The sequence below is a fragment of the Prionailurus viverrinus genome, chromosome E1 (genome assembly GCF_022837055.1).
Source record: "Prionailurus viverrinus isolate Anna chromosome E1, UM_Priviv_1.0, whole genome shotgun sequence".
NCBI classification, from domain to species: domain Eukaryota; kingdom Metazoa; phylum Chordata; class Mammalia; order Carnivora; family Felidae; genus Prionailurus; species Prionailurus viverrinus.
Window position 1 is genome coordinate 45,570,070 of NC_062574.1, and position 20,883 is coordinate 45,590,952.

A 20,883-nucleotide genomic window follows, 5' to 3' on the forward strand; every position below is an offset into this window, starting at 1 on the left:
GTGGAGCTTCAGCGAGAAAACCCCGTCTGGAGGTTCAGCCTGGCTTCCTGTCTGCCCTCCCTCTGCACACCCCGCCTGGAATGGACGTGCCTCCTGCCTCCCTTTCCTTCTCTTCTTGCCTCTTGAACTGTCCCCTCACACGCCTGGTTTCTGGGCCCTTCATCTGTCTCCAGCAATGACAGCTGGTCTCAGAGAGTTCCTCGTGTATTTGAAGTTGATTAACTAGCAATTAATGGTGAAAAGCAATACTTGATGAGTTTTAATAAGCACCGGTATTTATAGATATAAAACAATACCACACTGATGTCTCCTGATTAACTCGCCCCTATAACAATGCTTCATCTTCTTTCTGTGGCCGCGTGTTTATAAAGGATGTTTTGAAATTTAATTGGTATTGTGAAAAGATAGCCTATAGCAAGTTAATTAGACACTAATTAGACCCTAAAAATACTAATCAGAAATACTAAGTGGCATTTAATAAGTATGTTAAATATCTTCCTTATTGCGGTTATCTTGTTTCATAGCAATTAAATTGCCGAACTTCTTTGGAGTAGATTAAGAAACAAGTTTAATGTTTTAATTTAATTTAATTAATGTAAATTTGAATTAATTACGCCATTAGAATTAATTGTGTGGTGTGTTCCACAGCAAGTGCAAAATCTGGGTAAATATTATTTTATTGGGTTCAGGCCAATTATAGTCACGACCGTTATTTCCGGAAGAAAGGACAAAGAATCTCTTTATAGGTGCCTTAAAACAGTATCACTGGGAACCGTCTTCAAAAATGACCCAGAAGCGCCCAGGGTGACGGCTGGGTGGTTTTCTGAGCGATTTCACCATCTTATGGTTCCAGGCCCGAAGCCCAAGATGGCGGCAGGACCAAGGCTGCTTCGGAATATTTACTCTGCGATGCGAGCCGCCAGTCGTTTAGCTGGGTCTGAAGAGGAGGAGGCTGGGGGTCAGGAGCCTTCTCCCTCAGGCCAGCAGGACAACAGCTGCCTTCTGCACCTCCTATTCCCTGAAAGGAGGTGGGCTCTGGGCAGCCCCGGGTGGAGCTCTGCTAGGAGTTCCTACTCTGCATCTGGCCTTGGGGTGAGCCCATCCCCCACCAGTCCCATTGCATCATCGCAGCAAGGACTGGATGGGAATCACAGCCCTGTGCTGTTGCAGAAAGGGAACTGAGGGCCACGAAGGTTGGGCCTGGTCGGTGCACATGGACCGGCCAGGGGCTGGCTTCAGATTTGTGGGCCTCCCACCCCTAGACCCAGGATGGAGGCCTGTCTCTCAAAGGTCCACACAGCTGTTAGGTGAGCGTCGGGGTGTCTGCGTGTCTGCTCTCGTTAGCCAGGGTCGGTGTTGATTTACTCTATCAGGCCGTTGGGCTCAGAGTCCAACAGACCGGGCTGTCCTCAGCATGGGTGGGGGGTACTGGAGCCTGCGTGCTGGGGGAAAAGCACCCGATCTAGGTTCCTGGGACAGGCAGCGCCCCCTCGGAGAGTGGAAGCCCTGTCATTGAAGGGTGCTGGTGTCGGAGCGTGTGTTTACGTGTGGGGAGCAGAATGTGCATCCAAAGCAGGGAGGAAGAAAAGCAGAACCCAGCGCTGTCACTTACTGTGTGATCCTGGGAAAGTCACGCAACCTCTCCGAGCCTCAGGCTATTACAGGGAGCAGTGATAGCTGCCTTGCCGGCTGCCAGGAGGAGGGATGAAGTGAGTCCGTGTGCTACGGGGCTCCGAGAGCAGGATGCTATTACATGGCCTGCTAGCTTACTGGAGCTAGCAAAAAAGTAGAGAGATTTTCTTTCCCTCTCCTTTTGTCTTTCCTTCTCTCTCTCTCTCTCTCTCTCTCTCTCTCTCTCTGCATGTGCATGGGTTCGCACAGAACGTTCTGGAAGGATTCGTAGGAAATTAACAACAGCATTTGCCAGGAGTGGGGAGAGTTTCGGGGGTGGGACAGAAGCAGGCGTATGAAGAGCTGGAACTGAATGCAGGATTTCTGCTACACATCTATCTTTTTACTTTTGAATCACGTAAATATACTTCCTGTTTAAGAAATTAAATTCAAAAATTAAAAAAGATAATGGAAGGATTTGGCAAGAGGGGCAAAATTACATGTACACTTATCCTTTGATCCAGCAACCTCCTTTCTATGAATCTATTCCAAAGTTAAACGTGAAAAATATGAAAAGATATATAGGCACAGAGCTATTTCACTGCAGAAATGTTTATTATAGTAAAAGACCGGAAACAATCCAAATGTCATCCCTGAGGAGCTGGTTGACAAAACTATGGGAAAGCCACTTGATGGAGTCCAATACAGATGTCAAAAAGGGAACCAGGAATCTCCCTACTCCTGTGAAGTGATCCCTAGGATATACCGTAAATAAAGAAGCGGGATGGAAAGAAGTGTGTAGAGAACGCTGCCATTTATCTAGGAAGGAGAGGATACACATTTATATATGTATGCATTTGTTTATGTTAAAGAAACTAGGGGCTCCTGGGTGGCTCAGTCAGTTAAGCATCCGACTCTTGGCATCAGCTCAGGTCATGATCTCACAGTCGTGGGATCGAGCCCCATGTCAGGCTCTGCGCTGAGCAGAGCCTGCTTGGGATTCTCTGTCTCCCTGTCTCTCTGCCTATCCCCCACTCACTCTCTCTCAAAATAAACAAATAAACTTAAAAAAAAAAAAAAAAGAGAGAAATGAAAAGAAAAACCGAAACAAGCAAGCAAAAAGAAATCAAACCTATGGGGAAGGAAAGGACCAGAATTCAGGCTGGCTTTCTCTGAATTTACTTTGTAGATTTAACGCCGGAACCATGTAAATATGTTCCATAGTTACAGAACGAAATTAAATTAAAAAATCAACCCCTAAAAATCAAAACCGAAATGAAACAAACGAAGCTAATGATGTATTGAGCTGTAGCGAAATTACACAGAGAGAAACTATTTCCAGAGGTTTTGTAGCACAGCCATGTGAAGTACATCCCGAGCGGGATATACCCTAGGAAGGGAAAGCACTGCAAATAATCGGACACTATTTTGGACACTATTTCGGTAGTCACTGCGGTGGTATTACTGTTCTGAAAGTGTTGTGGGTGTTTCTGGGGTAAAGTAGACAGGTACTTATGCTGGTGTTGTAGGTACTGGATTTTCAGTGTGGAGCAAAGAGAGACAAAGGCCAATAAGATCACTAAAGATCTTATAGCCCTGAAATTGAGTTGGAAGTATCAGTATGTGTTTCATCAGGAGAAGGAGGAACAGGGGGGGTAGGAAGAAGAGGAAGAAGAAGAAGAAGAAGGAGAGGGAGGGAGGAGGAGGCGGGGGGGGGGGGGCGGCGGAGAAGAAGCATTATTTCCAAGCTGTCCGTTAACGGAGCCTGAAAATGGCATCCAGTGCTAGAACAAGGAGCACCTCTGACGCCCAGATTTTGGTATCTAACTACCATTTCCTCCTGGAAAGGACAAGGTTCTCTGAAGATGTGGCTGATCCCAGGGACAGTGCAGGAATTGGGGACAGCTTGGACCATCCTGTCAGACTGCAAGGAAGCTATCGGACTGTCGGGGCCCTGTCAAAAGAACTCCCCAACCAAAGAGGCCAACGATGGGTCAATGTGGCATCATCACAAATAATAATGGCAGTGGGTTGAAACATACCAGATGTGTTAAAAATCCTTAAGTACATAGTAATATACCAAAAACGAGACAAAAAGATGCCCCCCCTCCCATCCCATGCCCCCCCCCCCCTTTCTAAAGTGACTCATCTGTCACTTTAGAAAATGCTAAGGAATCACATTCATTTTCCTGAAAACTGGTTAAGTGATGGGAGAGGACTAAACTTTTACCACGCTTTCCCTAGATGAACTGAACCTTCGGGTAACCAAAAAGTTGGTAAGGGGAAACTTCTTTCTACTGGAAAGGGTTTCAGCTAATAAATCAAGGAGAAATTATGATATTTGACTGTCCCCACTTCGCAACCCTACCGAAATAATAATAGATCACACAGGGTGATCGATGGTCACCACCCAATAGCAAGAGAGACAGCCAGACTTTATGCCTTCTGATGTAAATGCACAACACCATCTAGGAGGTGATATTTGGAAAAAACAAAACAAAACAAATCATCAAACCTTGAATCTGATCAAGCCTCTAGTTCTAAGTTCCAATTTACTGCAAATATAGTGTTCAGAGGAATGTGTTAAATGACCCCACAGAGAGGCAATCAGCAAAATCCAGGCTGTGGAAAATTCGATAGGGCAAATGATTAAGTTTCTTTACTAAATAAATTACAAGAGAAAGAGAGAGAGAAAGGAGAGACAGAATCTATAGATCAGCTGAGACCTAAAAAAACCGGACCAATTGCGGTCGTGTGGACCTCATTTGGACCCTGAAGCAAATAAACCAACTAGTAAAAGAAATGATGTGGTGATCAGGGAAATGTGAACGCTGACCGAATATCTGACGATAGCAAGGGGGCTTGATATTTTTAGGCACAATGATGACAGTGTGGTTACTGTGGTTGTCTTTTGAACAGAGGCTTTATGCTACTTCTCTGCAGAAATATTTAGGGAGGAAAGGATACAGTGGCCTGGGATCTGCTTAAAAATATTCCAGGGGAGAGGCAGAGGGTTGGGGAATAGAAGGAGCACGTTTGATCACGAGCCGGTAATTGCTGACGTCAGGATACACTGTGGTCTTCTACTAAAGTCATTACGGTTTTCCCTCTATTGTAGATGTTGGAAAATTTTTAACAATTAAAAGGCGAGGGTGGGGGGCGTCCATTCTCGTTGGAGGTACACAAGGGAAGGGACAGGCACTGCTGTTTTCCTCCCTGTGATACCGAAGGCCAAAGAAGAAACAAAATGCCTGCTTATATCCATCTGTACTCAGAAAAAAAAAAATCAAGTTATAGTTACCATTTTACCATGAACGCATATGACACATTTTCTTTTTAATGCAAGAAAAGGCATAGGCTCCGGAGTTTGAATCTGAGCCTCTGTGGCCTCTTCCTACTCTGTCTGGGCCTGAATTGCCTGAACTCTCCCGGCCACTTGCACCTGCCTTAGAAATCTGCAGCCCAGGAGCACCAGGGGTGTCTCAGTCGGTCGAACATCTGACTTAGGCTCAGGTCATGATCTCGCAGGTCATGAGTTCGAGCCCCACGTCGGGTTTGCTGCTGACAGCCCGTCAGCACAGAGCCCACTTCAGATCCTCTGTCCCCTCCCCCTGCCCCTCTCTCTGCTTATGCTCTCTCTCTCTCTCAAAACAAAAAAATAAATAAATCATTTAAAAAACCTTTCAAAAAAAGAAGCAGCCCAGCCCTATCCTCCCCGCCCCCAATTTGTGTAAGAAAACTCAGAATTGGCAGCAAGAAGCTAATTGTTCCCAGCTCAGCTCGTCGGCACAGTGCGAGCCTCCCCTTTTCCCTCCGCTGCCTCCCCCCAGAGTCCCAATTAGGAGGCTTTTCCAGCCAGCCAGGCAGCCCGCGCTGCGAACGTTCAGCTGCAGCTCCCTGCCCCAGGACGGCCCTGCTCGGCCCTGGCGCCCTGCCTTCCTGGGAGCAAGAGGGCTGTGGCAGGGGGAGCCCCAGGCTCTGGACCATCCCTCCTTTGTTTGCAACCCCAACAGAAATGTCTCTTTGCGGTTTAATCTCGGTCCCCTTTCTGCCCAGCCATCCCCAGCTTGCAGTAGTAACAGCCCAGGCTGCCAGTCCTAGGGATCGTCTTGGCTGTTCCACTCGCGCAAACGTGCAACAGAGGGAGTGCGGGAGCCTTCTGGAAGTGTCTGCGGTCACCAGGAGGTCACCAGGTCTCTGGGCTGGGAGCCTGCAGTGTCTCCCCTTCACGGCCTGCCCCCTGGTGGCCCACCCCTGACATGCGCTGCCTCCCCTCCCGCATCTGGAGGGAGCCCACCCCATCCTCCCACCTGCTGTGGGGGGGGGGGGCTGGGGGGGCACAGCCGTAAACCATGGTGTGGACCGCATACTGTGCAATCCAGTTTTCTTAGTGGGGGTTGGCATGGGGTGAGAGCAGAGACCCAGGTGTGGGATCAAGGTCTGGGTTCCAGGAAGGGATCGTTGAGATCCCAAATTTTAAAAAAAAATTTTTTTAATGCTTATTTATTTATTATGAAGAATTTTAAATGTTTCATTATTTTTGAGAGAGAGAGAGGCAGAGTGTGAATGGGGGAGGGGCAGAGAGAGAGGGAGACAGAGAATCTGAGGCAGGCTCCAGGCTCTGAGCTGTCAGCGGGGAGCCCGACGCGGGGCTCGAACCCACAAACCGCAAGATCATGACCTGAGCCAAAGTCGGATGCTTAACCTACCGAGCCACCCAGGAGCCCCAAAAAGTCCTGATTTTTAGCACAGTTACAATGATAGCAACTACAACAGCTGCTGTTATTAGTTGCCACGGGCTGAACCGTGTCTCCCCTCCCCCCCCCCCAATTCACACGTGGATGTCCTAACCCCCAAGACCTCAGGATGTGACTGTATTTGGACAGAACATCTTTAAAGAGGCAAGAAAGTTCAAATGAGACCATTAAGGTGGTCTGTAGTCCAGCAAGGCCGGCGTCCTTCTAGGAAGAGGAAATCTGGACACACAGAGGAAAGACCACGTGTGGACACAGGGAGAAGGTGGCACCTGCACGCCACGGACTGAGGCCTCGGAGGGACTCAGCCCCGTCGACACCTTGATCTAAAACGTGCAGCTTCTGGAACTGGAAGGAAATCCATTTTTGCGGCACTTGGTTAGGGCAGCCTGATCAGACGAATACATTTCCATCACGGCCACTATCATTTTCTGAGCGCTCGTGAATGTGTTTGTCACTGTGCTCAACGAATTACAAGTATTATCTCATTTAATCCTCACTCCACCCCAAGGGACGGATGTCATTATCATCCTCGCTCACAAATGAGGAAATGGGAGTTTATTTTGGGTTTCCAGCAGCTAGAACAGTGTGGATAGGAGGCTCAGTAAACATTCATCGAAGGAGGGAAGCTCAGACAGCTTACAGGACTTGTCCAGGGAGCCAGCAAGGGGCACAGCCAGAGCCAGGATCTTAACCACATCTGTCAGGGTCCTAGTCCTGTGCCCTTAACCATACTCTCTGTGGGGTCAGGTACATTATGCCAAGGACGTGTGTCCCAGCAGGATGCCTGTGAGAGCCACAGCTTGGCGGGAAGAAGTCGATTCTGGATTTTTCTGAGGCCATGGCTATGCCCAGGTGTTTCTGAGCCCGAAACCTATCTGGTTTCGTTTATACCCTAGTCTCACCGAGAAAACTCCCAGGCACTGGGTCACAGACTGGGCAGTGTCCAGACCTGGAAGTGGCCTTAGAGGTGTTCAGACCCACCCCCCCCCCAAGCCTGGAAGTGGCCTTAGAGAGAGCCCGTGAGCCCTTGGCCTTGACCACGCATCCTTTGTTTGGCTCGAACCAATGATTTTAAAAGGACGGGGGGGGGGGATCCCTCCCCCTTTCCCCTCCTCCTCAGCCCGTGGCCTCCCTCGGAGAATCCCCGGGCCTCCTCTTGGGGCCAGGAGAGGCCTCACATACCTTGTAGCCCTGGTTGATGCCGTTGATGAACTGGGGGCTGGGGGCATTCCAGGTGAAGCGGATGGTCGTGGAGTTGGTGGCTTCTGCGTGCACGTTGCCAGGAGGGACGGTGGGGACTGGAGGAGAGCAGAGGTGCGGGCGGCGGCGGGGGGGGGGGGGGCGGTGCAGGAGAGCACGGTCAGTCTTGCCCGGTTAAGTAGAGCAAACCCAGGGATGCGGTCTGCAGACTCTGCTTCGCCCCACCCCTTCTCCCCGCTTGCTCTGTGGACTTAAGACATCCTCTTTCTCTAGATTAGTGTGGGTTTAATAAAACTCGCCTGACCCATTTCACAGGCTACCAAGAAACAGAAGCGAGGGCTGTGAAAATACTCGGGGAGGTTTTTATGTACGATACTCCGCGTGAGCAGTCTCGTGATCCTGTGGTGGACTGCATAGAAGGTCCCTGTAACCCGGAAGCTTCTGCTGTGCTCATGCTCCCCCCAACTCCTCTTTCCCTCAGGACCCTCCCACCCTGCGGGGTAGCCAGGGGCAGCGGGCAATAGCTCGGGACTGGATACAGCAGGTGACACGGCTGAGGCAGGACGGGACAGGTACCGGACCGACAGGTGCGAGCCTGGGAGAGAGAGAAGCACCAGTCCTCCGTGGTCACAGTCCCCACCCACCTCCCTGCAGTGTCCACTCGGTGACTTTGCTGCTGTAGACACCCAGCCCGGCACTGTTGTAGGCGGCCACCTCGATCTCGTAGTTGGTCCAGATGATGAGGTCCTCCAACAGCAGGTTGTTGACATCGGCATCGGTGATGTTCTTGAACTGGTACCCGACAGGCAGCCCGGCCAGGCAGTACCTGAGGGGCGGAAGGCAGGATGCGGTGGCTTGGAGTCAGCCTGCTTGGCGCGTGCCCAGGAAACCGGGTGTGACAGAGTGAGCGTTCCATACCCACGCTGTCCAATATGGCAGCCATGAGCATATACGGCTGTTGGGCACTTGAACCTGTACATTTATTTCCTTTATAGTCAAAACCACAGGTGACCAATGGCCATCTCCCTGGATAGCACAGGCCTAGTGGATATGTCTGTTCTTTCTGATGGGGGAGGGCACTGGGGAGATGGCTACATGACCACGGACAATAAGAGTTCTGGGGAGATCACACTGGCCTCACCTTGGAGGGCTCATTGATGGAGGGCCAAATCCAACCAAAGGTTGGGCTCATTTTCTTATATCCTCCAAAACAGTGGCTCCCCTTTTGACGGTCATTCCCTTAGGTAAAGGGAAAACGTCTGAGGCTACCTACTTTGCTAATTTCGACCTTCCACTTGAAGAAGAACACACGGTAATAAAGAAGTGGGGTCTGTTCAGGCGAAATTTTGGAGGCTGGATAGCCTCTACCCATTTTTGGAAAATCAGAGGCCTCAAATTATTTTGATGTGTTACGACACCCCATAGCGGTGGTTCTCAGAGGCTTACCCCGCATCAGAACCCCCTGGAAGGCTTGTTAAAACACAGGTTTGCTGGGCCCACCCCAGAGTTTCCCATTCGGTAGGTCAGGTGTGGGACGTGAGAAGTTGCATTCGAATCGATGCTGCTGCCGGCCTCAGGACCGCCCTGAGAACCACTGCTGATTTGGGGTCACCAAAAGCTCACAACAAAATGAACAGATAAGGGAGCAAACCCAACAATAACTTCTTCCAGAGAGCGTAAGCCTATAGGAAAAGGCACATGCCTTTTGCAGCCAGCCAGAATTCAGAACATTGGTGAATGTTCCGTAACTTCCACTTATGCTAATTTTAATTCACAAAACCGAACTAATAGCACTTAATAACTCAGTCTGAGGTTGTCAGGGACGTGCCCTTGGTCAAGGGGAGACAGAAAAGTCTATATAACTGGGCTTCAATTGGCAGTAAGGACCAAAGAAAGGAGGTCTGCTTTTTGACCAGCTCTTGACCCAGTAGTTGGTTTCAGTTGGAATGTTTTTGGTTTCCTGGTGGTTGGCTCCTTGAATATTTTACCTGTCTCCCTGGGCCTGTGGAGCCGTGACGTGTGGCAGACTTGCCCACCCATACAGCCTTGAGGACACGACACTGTACCCCTTCCCTCAAGCATTCCCATTGGTTTCCAAGGCTCTGCCTTCTGGAAGTTCTTCTATATGTCTAACCCAAGTCTTTCATAACACAGTGAAGGCAGTTCTTGTTGCCGGGCCCTCGTTAGATGGGGAAAGACCCGCCGTGACCTTGCTGTTTCCCAGTCCACGTCCGACCCTCCCCTTGAGTCTGGGCTGCCCTACCTTTCCCGGGATTGGACGCCTACCTAATGATGTAGCCCTTGAGGAGGCCATTCTGGTGGCTCTCTGGAGGCGGCTGCCACTGGATCATGATGGACTGGTTGGTCCGGCCGCTGGCGATGACGTTCTGTGGAGGGGCCGTGGGGGGTTCCTCGGGAAGGGAGACCCTGGATATAAAAACGTCAAGAGTGGGTGGGATGGGTTGCTTGGGTGGCTTAGTTGGTTAAGGTGTCTGCCTCTATTTTGGCTCAGGTCATGATCTCACGGTTCGTGAGCTGGAGCCCCACGTCAGGCTCTGCGACGACTGTGCGAAGCCTGCTTGGGATTCTCTTTCTCCCTCCCTCTCTCTGCCCCCTCCCCTGCTCGAATGCCCATGCCTGCGCTCTCTCTCCCCACCCCTCAAAATCAATAAATAAACATTAAAAAAAGAGTGGGTGCAGGGGTGCCTGGGTGGCTCTGTCGGTTAAGCGTCCGACTTTGGCTCAGGTCATGATCTCACGGTTCGTGAATTTGAGCCCCACGTTGGGCTCTGTGCAGCTTAGAGCCTGGATCTTGCTTCCAGTTCTGTCTCCTCTCTCTGACCCTCCCCCGCTTAAGCTGTCTCTCTCTCTCTCTCTCTCTCTCTCTCTCTCTCTCTCTCTCAAGAATAAATAAACATAAAAAAAGAGTGGGTGGGCTTTTCTACTCTTAGTCTTGATGGCAAACACAGGAGTTTAATGGGAAATGAGGAGGCTGCTTTGTTCCTGGATGACTCTGCACAACTGCTGTGCGCTTTTGGGCAAGTCACTTAACCTCTCTGAGCTTGTTTATCTTTTAAAAGAGTATAATAAAGCTCCACCTGTCTGCTTTATAAGACTGGTTGAGGTTCAAATGACACCACGTATATATATGAATATTTTTAAAACGCTATAGGGGCACCTGGGTGGCTCAGCCGGTTGAGCGTCCGACTTCGGCTCAGGTCATGGTCTCACAGTTCGTGAGTTCAAGCCCCGCTTCGGGCTCTGTGCTAACAAACAGCTCAGAGCCTGGAGCCTGCTTCAGATTCTGTATCTCTCTCTCTCCCTCCTCCTCTCCTGCTCATGCTCTGCCTCTCTCTGTCTCTCAAAAATAAATAAATGTTAAAAAAATTAAAAAAAAAAACCACCATAAAGCCCCAGATGTGTGTATTTTCTGTGCAGGAAAGGGACCTCGGCCTCAGCTTCTCACATGCCAAAGAAGCTGCTGTTGGAGACGATGATGTCATAAGTGATCAGGAATGTCAGAAGCAGGGATGTTTTTCACTTCCCGGTTGCAAGCTGTAACTAGGTTTCCTTTTCCGACCAGCTGGGCCCAGGGCTGGGGATGGGCAGGCCGGGCGGGGCTGGCGAGGCGCGTGCGCGAGCCCATCGCCCGCTTCCGGAAGCGAGTGCCACTGCATTGCCTCCTCTGGAGCTGCCAGGGGACACGGCGTTCCACCGGGGTGCCGCAAAACTGACACGCATCCATTAAAAGCAAAAGTTAATTATTTTTGATGGATGTCTCTCCCTTTCAGCTTATTTTTATGTTTTTGCTTTCTGACGGAGAGCTTTGCAACGCGTACTGCACACTCCCACGTCTTTGTAAAGCCCGCAGCGAGGGCGATTTCACCTTTTTCTTTGTGACTCAGGGCTGTTAGCATGAGGATTCATCAGGAAGATGAATCAGGGTTTGAAATGAAGCCTGAAGACGTGGAGAAAGTGTAGGGTAGATGTCCCAGCACTTTGAGGCTTTCTACTGTTGGGATTTTGTAGTTCTGAAGGGCTGGGGCCGTGTCCACATTGTTCCCCGAACCACTGATGGACCACACACAGCCTGGCACATAGTAGGCATTCAATCAGCAGCGAGTGAATACATTCTCCTGTAAGTGCCCTCCTGTTAGCTGCCACCTCTCTCTCCTGTGACGGTGTCACCACCCCTGTGGCATCCCCCCCAGTGAGAACCAGAAAGACTTAAGCTCACTGGAACTGTGGCAAAACCGAATGATTGTTTTAAGCCAGAGGTCTGCATACACACACCTAAGAGAATCCTTTAAAGAGCCAAGTACGTTCTTGGCTCCCTTGTAAACTGTCAGCTGACCGTATACGTAAAGGTTTATTTCTGGGCTCTCTACTCTGTTCCATGGGTCTAAGTGTCTATTTTTATGCCAATATCATGCTTTTTGATTACTACAGCTTTCTAGTATCGTGTGAAATCAGGAAATGTGATGCCTCCAAGCTTTGTTCTTTCACAGGACCGCTCTGGCTACTCAAGGTCTTTTGTGGCTCCAAACACACTTTAGGACTGTTTTTTTCTTTTTCCTAATTCTGTGAAAGACGCCATCGGAATTTTGATAGAGGTTGCACTGAATTTACACATGGACATTCTGGGTAACATGGACATTTTAACGATATTAATTCTTCTCAGTGGGGAAAGGAAAGTCTCTTTAATACACGGTGTTGGGAAAACTGGACAGCCCACATGCAGAGGAATGAAACCGGACCCCTAGCTTACACCAGTCACAAAAATTAACTCAAAAACGGGGTGCCCGGGTGGCTTGGTTGGTTGAGCGTCCCACTCTTGGTTTGGGCTCCGGTCATGATCTCACGGTTCATGAGTCGGAGCCCCGAACGTCAGCCTCTGCGCTGACATCGTGGAGCCTGCTTGGGATTCTTGCTCTCTTTCTCCCTCTGCCCCTCCCCGACGTGCACGCGCTCTCTCTCCAAATAAATAAATAAACTTAAAAAATCGAACCAGCTGGAAATCTAAAGGAGAACAACGAAAAAGAAAATTAAAGACTTAATCGTAGGACCCTAACTTGTCAAACTCCTGGAAGAAAACATAGGGACAAGCTCTTTGATGTTGGTCTGGGCAGTGGGTTCCAGGAGACGACACTCAAAGCACAGGCAATAAAAGCAAAGATAAGTAAGTGGGACCACAGGAAACGAACAAGCTCCTGCACGACAAAAGAAACAACCAACAAAATGAAACGCTAAATCTGCAAACCATATATCTGATAAGGGGCTAATATTCAGAATATATAAAGAACTCATACAACCCAATAGCAATAAATAAATAAATAAGTAAGTAACCCAAAAAACCAACAACAAAAAAACCCCAACCCGATCTAGAAATAGGCAGATCTGAACAGGCATTTTCCCCACGAAGACACACAGATGACCAACAGGTGGGTGAAAAGGAAATGTGAATGAAAACCAGTGAGGTGTCACCCCATACCTCGTAGATCAGCTCTCATGGAAAATCAAAAAGAAAAGACAGAACAGGCATTGTCAGGGATGTGGAGAGAAGGGAACCCTTGTGCACTGTGGGTGCTGCTAGTGTGGAAAACAAAATGGCGGCCCCACAAAAGATTAAAAAATCCATCCACAGGATGGGACGCCTGGGTGGCTCAGTCGGCTGAACGTCCAACTTCAGCTCAGGTCATGATCTCGCGGTCCATGAGTTCGAGCCCCGCGTCGGGCTCTGTGCTGACAGCTCGGAGCCTGGAGCCTGCTTTGGATTCTGGGACTCTGGCTCTCTCTGCCCCTCCCCCACTTGCACTCTGTCTGTCTCAAAAATAGAACAGACATTAAAAACAAATTTTTAAAACATCCATCCACAGGAGATGAACACAGGATCTCGAAGATCTGTCTGCACGTGGAAACACCCTACGTATCTGTCACTGGATGGGTCCATCAAGCAGATGTGGTAGATGAATACGATGGAATATTATTCAGCTATGAGAAAGACGGACCATTTGCACCAACAAACCCTGTGCGATCTCGTACGCGGGGTCTACAAAAGCTGAATTTAAGAGAAACAGAGAGGAGGGTGGTAGTTACCGAGAGCTAGTGAGGGAGGGACATGGGAAGATAGTGGTCAAGGCTACAGCCTTCTAGTTATAAGCTTAACAAATCCTGGGGATCTGAAGTATAGCCTGGGGATGATAGCTGAAAGTCCCGTATCGTCTACTTAAAAGTTGCTCAGAGAGGAGGTCGAAAGTGTCCTCACCACGAAAAAGAAATGGACGTGTCAGCTAATCACATGGGAACATACAATCTATCGAATCAAAACACTGTGCCTTCAACTCACACCGTGTCACATGTCAATTAGAATCTCAATACATCTGGAAAAAGTGAAGAGAAACATAAGAAAAGGAATGCTTTGGTGCATGGGATTCGTGTCACCGTCACTCTGCCCTCTTGTTGCATGGCTTCTTTCTCCCCAGAGGTGACCACCTGGTTACAGGACTTAAGTGGCCAGAATCAGTCGGCTCCTACGGAAGCGGGTATTACCGGGTGATGCTCGAAAATGGACGACCCTCTGTTTTTCCTCAATTTTCATCATCTTTAAAACAGCCTCACCGAAAGCTTAACCAGACCTGGCGTCTTGCAAGGCACTGGATACGGACATCTGTCACGTGCACGTAACAGTGACGGCGGCCAACGGGGGAGGCAGAGCAGAGCGAGGGGAGTCTTTGAACTCGCTCGGCTCCCAGTGAGAGGGACCATTAAATCGGTGCTGATCCTGCCCCGGGCACTGCTCACGGCACCTCCCCCGGGTGACCTTTCACCTTGGCGGCATCCCTGTGAGGCAGGTGTGAGTGATGCTACCCCTTTCGACAGAGGTGGACACCAAAGCCCCCAGGATCTGCACACAGCGGGCCCCGCGTGGCCATACTGGTCTCGGCCATAGGCAGCCCCCCTCAGCCCCGCCGGCCAATGGGGTCACCGAGACCCACCGGGCGAGAGCACCTGCTCCCCTCACCTCTCCGTGTCCTTGCTGAACTGTCCCTTCCCCACGTCGTTGACGGCACAAAGACGGAACTGGTAGGAGCGCGCGGGCACCAAGCCCTTGACCATCACGGAGGTAGCCTCGGGGTCCACGCTGGCCAGGAGCACGGTCCAGGGGGCATCTACAAGGACGGAGGGTGGAGGCAGAGGTGGACATCCCGGGGGCCGTGTTCCTTACCCCCAGCCCCGTTTGGGCCAGCAGAGGCGCGCCTCCCCCAACTCAACCCGGCAGAGGCTGGTCACGTCATTTTCCTGGGTCCCTTTAGCCCACGTGTCCCAGGGGGTTGGAGGGTCCTGGGGAGGGAGCAAGGACTCATGGGAACAGAGATGGCAGGTGTCTTTTCTATCTTTTTTCTCCTCCCTCGAATCGATGAGCTCCAGGCAAACTGTATTGAAAATGCCCCTGAAACAAGGCCTGTTAATTCTGCAGGTCCCAGTCTGGAGGCTAAAGAAGAAAAAGAGTCGCCACGGCCTTGGAGGCTCTAGAGAGGCAGGTCCTGAGTCCCGCACCTCACAGACATGATCTCATTCAACGGCCACAGCAGCCCGAGGAGGCGGATGCCATCGCTCGTTCTGCAGGGACGCGGAGGCCTCCAGAAGGTCTGCTCAAAGGCAGAGAACTGGGACGTGGGGGAGCTGGATCCCGGCCCCGGGCCGCCTCCCCGAGCCCGTGCCTCCGGCTGGCTGCGGCGGGAAGCCTTACTGTTCTCCGACATCTCCAGGACGTAGCGAAGCAGGGGGCTGTTGCCGTCGAAGGGCTTGGCCCACGTCAGGTTGATGGCCCGCCTCTCCGCTGTGCTGAGGGTCGCCACAGGGCGCTCGGGGGCGTGGGGCAGCTGCCTGGGGGAGAGAGGTGTGGCGGGGCCGGCTGTGAGGCCTGGAGTCAGGTGACACACGGGCACCAGGGCTCAGACTGAACTTCGAGATGCCTCAGCCGCCAAGCTCGGCCTTCGGGCCGGCCACCTGGAGGCTCTGCTCCCTGGCTTACGGGCCTACCTGTCCTACCTGTCCCCAGACTCCTCTGCTCTTGACAGAAGGCCTCACTGAGCTGCGGTTGGGGAGGGGGCCCGGGCAGGCTGCCCCCTTACCTGACGCGCAGGTGGGCACTTCGAGAGTCATTGCCCCCGGCTGAGAGCACCCGGCAGGTGTAGGTGCCGATGTCCCCCGACCACGTCTGTGAGATGTGCAGGGAGCCGTTTTTGTCGAGACGGATGCGGGGGTTGCTCTCCATGCCCAGGGTGGCCCCATCCTTCTCCCAGACGTACCTGAGAGTAAGAAGAACCAGTCAGTAAAGAGAGGGAACTAGGGGGCACTTCTGGGGATCAGCCCAGGGCGGATCTGGAGGAGAGTTCCAAAGGCGGCAGAGTCCCCCCCCCAACCACCCCCCCACGCCCCGGGGCTGGTCTGGGGCCGGAGCACGGTGGGCGCCCGATCAGCCCCCAGCCCACCGTCCCCGTGGCAGGTGCTCCGTCCGGGAGGGTTAGCACACGAAGCCGTCACACCTCTATCTCAGGTCTAGGTCAGAGCCGTGTTGCTTTTGGCCAGAAGCGACTGCCAAGCAGCCAGCACAAAAGAGCCGGCAAAAGGTAATCTTCCGAAGAGGTTAAAAGATTACAGCTGGAAAAAGAATTAACGTTTCCGCACAGACTGCATTTTGGAATTAGTTTTATGAGGGGAATCATTAGATCAATGCATCACTGTGACAAATTGACTTCAGTGTCCAAAAAATCACTTTAGCTTCGGTCAGTCAGTACAAAGGGGGACTTGAGAAATTACACACACGCCCGGGCCTGACAATAAGAAATATCCCCTCTGGAATGATTCTTGAGGAAATACAACTATTACTGTCAACATAACGTGGGGTGCCAGCTCCGGGGAGCACGTCCTGCTGTTGTCCCCCAGCAAGGTTGGCCAGGGTGTTGGGAACAGGATGGGGACTGAGCCGCTCTGTACATGACCCGTCACTCGCTCAGCTGGGGACAGGGTGGCCTGAGCCACAAGGATGCGAGAGAACTCTCTGTGTTAGAGAATGCAAGTTTGCTAGGGAGAATGAGCCTGTAATATTTTAAAGCTAGGTTTAAGGGGCGCCTGGGTGGCTCAGTCGGCTAAGCGTCCGACTTCAGCTCAGGTCACGATCTCGCGGTCCGTGAGTTCGAGCCCCGCATCGGCTCTGGGCTGATGGCTCGGAGCCTGGAGCCTGTTTCCGATTCTGTGTCTCCCTCTCTCTCTGCCCCTCCCCCGTTCATGCTCTGTCTCTCTCTGTCTCAAAAATAAATAAAACCTTAAAAAAAAAAAAGCTAGGTTTAAAAAAAAAATCAGGGAATTGCAAATACAAATAGGAAAAAAAAAAAACAGGAAAACCGAGAAGCTTTCCCATAATGGGTAACCATGATTCACAGCTGAGCATATACCTTCCAGACTTTTCCCTCCTGCCCCAATGGGCATGGTACCACAGTGTTTCTATGTTCTGGATTCAGATTCCCTGGTCAAGTGTTGCCTTGGCCACTTACCAGCGTTTGTGATCCTGGGTGTGTTTATTTACCCTCCCTGTGCCTCAGTGTCCTCATCTGTCATACGAGGAAAATAATACCACCCGCTTTATAAGGTTGCTCTAAGGATTGTGTGAGTTAATACAAGATGCTCCAAGAAGTGCCCGGAGCGTGGCAAGGGATCAATAGAAGTTAGTCGGGGCGCCTGGGTGGCGCAGTCGGTTAAGCGTCCGACTTCAGCCAGGTCACGATCTCGCGGTCCGTGAGTTCGAGCCCCGCGTCGGGCTCTGGGCTGATGGCTCAGAGCCTGGAGCCTGTTTCCGATTCTGTGTCTCCCTCTCTCTCTGCCCCTTCCCCGTTCATGCTCTGTCTCTCTCTGTCCCAAAAATAAAAATAAACGTTGAAAAAAAAAAAAATTTAAAAAAAAAAAAAAATAGAAGTTAGTCATCATTATGCACTTTGACTCTTGTAGCACATGTACGCAAACAAGATCTAGCTATCTATCCATCCATCCTGACTTTAAAGCTGCTTTCCCGCCCCACAAAAGGTCATAAACTCTTTTAAATGGGATGCTTCCACACCATGGTTTTTATCAGCTGCACGGTGCTTCCCACATGATTGCTCTGCGATCGTTCCCATAATGTTGGGTGACCGGCTTAGCTCTTTGTTTGTCGATATTATAGTTAATGCTGCGATGAACATCCTTGCAGTAACGTATTTTCCTACGTGCTAAATCATTTCCTCGAGGATACGTTTTCAGCAGTGAAACTGCTGAGTTAAATTTTAAGGCTTTTTATACATATTTACAAATTGTCAGAAGGAATCGCCTTCAATTCATCTCCATAGCTAGAAAAGAATCATCTGTGCCAGCACTGATGGCATGAGTAGAATTCCTGCATAAGAAACAGCTTATGGCAGGGGCTCCTGAGTGGCTCAGGAGGTTAAGAGTCTGATTTCAGCTCAGGTCATGATCTCACAGCTTGTGAGTTCGAGCCCCGCATCGGGCTCTCTGCTGTTAGCACAGAGCCGGCTTCAGAGCCTCTGTACCTGCCCCCCTCTCTGCCCCTCCCTGGCTCATGCTCTCTCTCTCTCTCTCTCTCTCTCTCTCAAAAATACCTTAAAAAAATTAAGAAAAAAAAACAGCTCATGGCAAGCAGACATCTTTTGCCCTGGGAGGTGGCGTTTTGGGAAGCATAGATTACCAGCCGTGGAGTGTTTATGCCCCAACAACTGAACCCGAATCTGATCAGCCAGTTCCTTGAATCTAATTAGAAATACCAGGGATCGAAGTACAGTGTACCACACCACGAAAAAGCAGCTAACCAAACCCAGAAGGTGGGGTCTTCTACAGTGGGTATCCGCCAACAATGGCCCACCGCCTGTTTGTGTAAATAAAGTTTTATTGGAACACAGACACGCCCGCTTGTTTGCACACTGCCTGTGACTGCTTTTGCACTGCAAAAGCAGACTCGAAGAGCTGTGACAAAAGCTATATAGCCCTCAAAGCGTAAAACATGTACTCTCTGGCCCTTTACAGAACAAGTTAGCTGGGCCTCTGTCCTGTAGAACCTGGTCTCTCCAACTAATTAACTGCACGTAAACAAAGCAACAATGAAAACAAGAATAAAAAGGAGGGGGAGGGGGCTATGTAGAAAGGAGGCACACCAACCAAAAGCAATGTGTAGACCTTGTGTGGACGCTGAGTTCAACCAACCAACTTTTATTTATTTATTTAGGTAATGTTTATTTTTGAGAGAGAGAGTGACAGAGTGTGAGTGGGGGAGGAGCAGGGGGAGAGGGAGACACAGAATGCGAAGGAGGGTCCGGGCTCCGAGCTGTCAGCACAGAGCCCGATGTGGGGCTTGAACCCACGAACCGGGAGATCGTGACCTGGGCCGAAGTCAGACGCTTAACCGACTGAGCCACCCAGGCGCCCCATCAACCAACCAACTTTTAAAAAGGCACCTCTGAGATAATCAGGGCCATTGTATCAGCAGACATCAAGGGACTGATTGCTCATTGTGTTAGGTGTGACCAGGGACACGGTTGTTGTTATGTTTAAAGAAAAGTCCTTTTAGGTAAGAAATGCACACTGACATATGTAAAGGTGAAATTACACGGTTAATATTTGCTTTTAAAATATCGCAGTTAGGGGCGACTGGGTGGGTCAGTTGGCTAAGCATACGACTTCAGCTCAGGTCGTGATGTCACAGTTCGTGAGTTCGAGGCCCGCGTTAGGCTCGCTGCGGGCAGTGCAGAGTCTGCTTTGGATCCTCGGTCTCCCTGCTCTGCCCCTCCCCTACTCACGAGCATGTGCACGCACTCTTTCTCTCTCAAAAACAATAAACAAACATTAAAAAAATATTGCAGTAAAAAAAGTGTGTGTGTGTGTGTGTGTGTGTGTGTATAGTGGGGGAGGGGGATAGGCAAAATCAGGTGAGCAAAGTGCTGACAATCACTGAGGCTGAGAGATGGGTATATGAGACTTAATGACACTGGTCTCTCTACTCTGGCCTATCTTGGAAAATTTCCACAATAGAAAGTTAAGAAAGAATAAAAGAAAGGAAGGAAGGGAGAAAGGAAGGAAGGAAGAAAGAAAGAAAGGAAGAAAGGATGGAAGGAAGGGAGAAAGGAAGGAAGAAAGGAAGGAAGGAAGGGAGGAAGGAAGGGAGAAAGAAAGGAAGGAAGAAAGAAGGAGGAAAGGAGGGAAGGAAGGAAGGAGTAAAGAAGAAAGAAAGAAAGAAAGAGGAAAGGAAGGAAGGAAAGAAGGAAGGAAGAAAGAAAGGAAGAAAGGAAGGAAGGGAGAAAGGAAGGAAAAAAAACAACCAGTGGGTTCATTTAACTCAGGGTATAAATTTTCCAAAATTATCTGTTATTATATAGCTGGCTATTAAACAATTTTGACGAGTGATTTTAAATGATATTAGATAAGGGGCACCTGGGTGGCTCAGTCGGTTAAACGTCCAACTTCAGCTCAGGTCATGATCTCACGGTCCATGAGTTCGAGCCCCGCGTCGGGTTCTGTGCTGACAGCTCAGAGCCTGGAGCCTGCTTCCGATTCTGCGTCTCCTTCTCTCTCTGCCCCTCCCCTGCTTGCACTCTGTCTCTGTCTCTGTCTCTCTCTTTCTCAAAAATAATTAAAAATTAAAAAAAACTTTAAAAAAAGTATATGTAAAAAAATAAATAAATAAAAATAATCCTGTACTAGCGGGTGCATGGGTGGCTCAGTCAGTTAAGCATGTGACTTTGGCTCAGGTCATGATGTTGCAGTTCATGAGTTCAAGCCCTGCGTCAGGGTCTGTGCTGACAGCTCGGAGCCCGGAGCCTGCTTCCAATTCTGTGTCTCCCTCTCCCTCTGCCCCTCCCCCACTCACACTCTGTCTCTCTCTCTCTCAAAAATAAGTAAACATTAAACAAATTAAAAAAAAATTAGTCCTCAGGAAATCAAAGCCGTGCAAAAATAATTAAAAGGATGTGGATCGTTATGTTTCTTAATATTAGCAAAAAATTGGAAAACAATCCAAATATCCAGCATTAGGGAATTGGTAACATAAATTCCATTACAGCCACACAATGGACATGTGAAGAATCATGTAATGGAGTTTATATGAAAATATTCATCGACAGGGAAGGAGGGTCACAATAGGTTCTTAAGGTTCTTACCAAATAGTAATATTTGGGTGTCATTTGTAAAAACCTGGACACAGACTAAGGAATCGTGTTTCCAGTTTTTTACAAACGACACCCAAATATTACTATCTCTGAGAGAAACAGGTAAA

The 20,883-nt window shown here is 49.9% G+C and overlaps 1 protein-coding gene across 3 annotated transcripts in view; it reads right to left on the reverse strand.

Moving 5' to 3' along the window:
• Window positions 1-20,883, reverse strand: part of SDK2 (sidekick cell adhesion molecule 2) — a 266,484-nt gene that overhangs the window by 55,338 nt on the left and 190,263 nt on the right. For all 3 annotated transcript variants that reach the window (XM_047833518.1, XM_047833516.1, XM_047833519.1), the window contains exons 13-18: window positions 15,704-15,880; window positions 15,319-15,455; window positions 14,590-14,737; window positions 9,855-9,995; window positions 8,213-8,394; window positions 7,551-7,666 (exon numbers count right to left, since the gene is read on the reverse strand). In XM_047833518.1, the coding sequence (XP_047689474.1) occupies window positions 7,551-7,666; window positions 8,213-8,394; window positions 9,855-9,995; window positions 14,590-14,737; window positions 15,319-15,455; window positions 15,704-15,880 (901 nt within the window). The remainder of the gene's footprint in view (window positions 1-7,550; window positions 7,667-8,212; window positions 8,395-9,854; window positions 9,996-14,589; window positions 14,738-15,318; window positions 15,456-15,703; window positions 15,881-20,883) is intronic.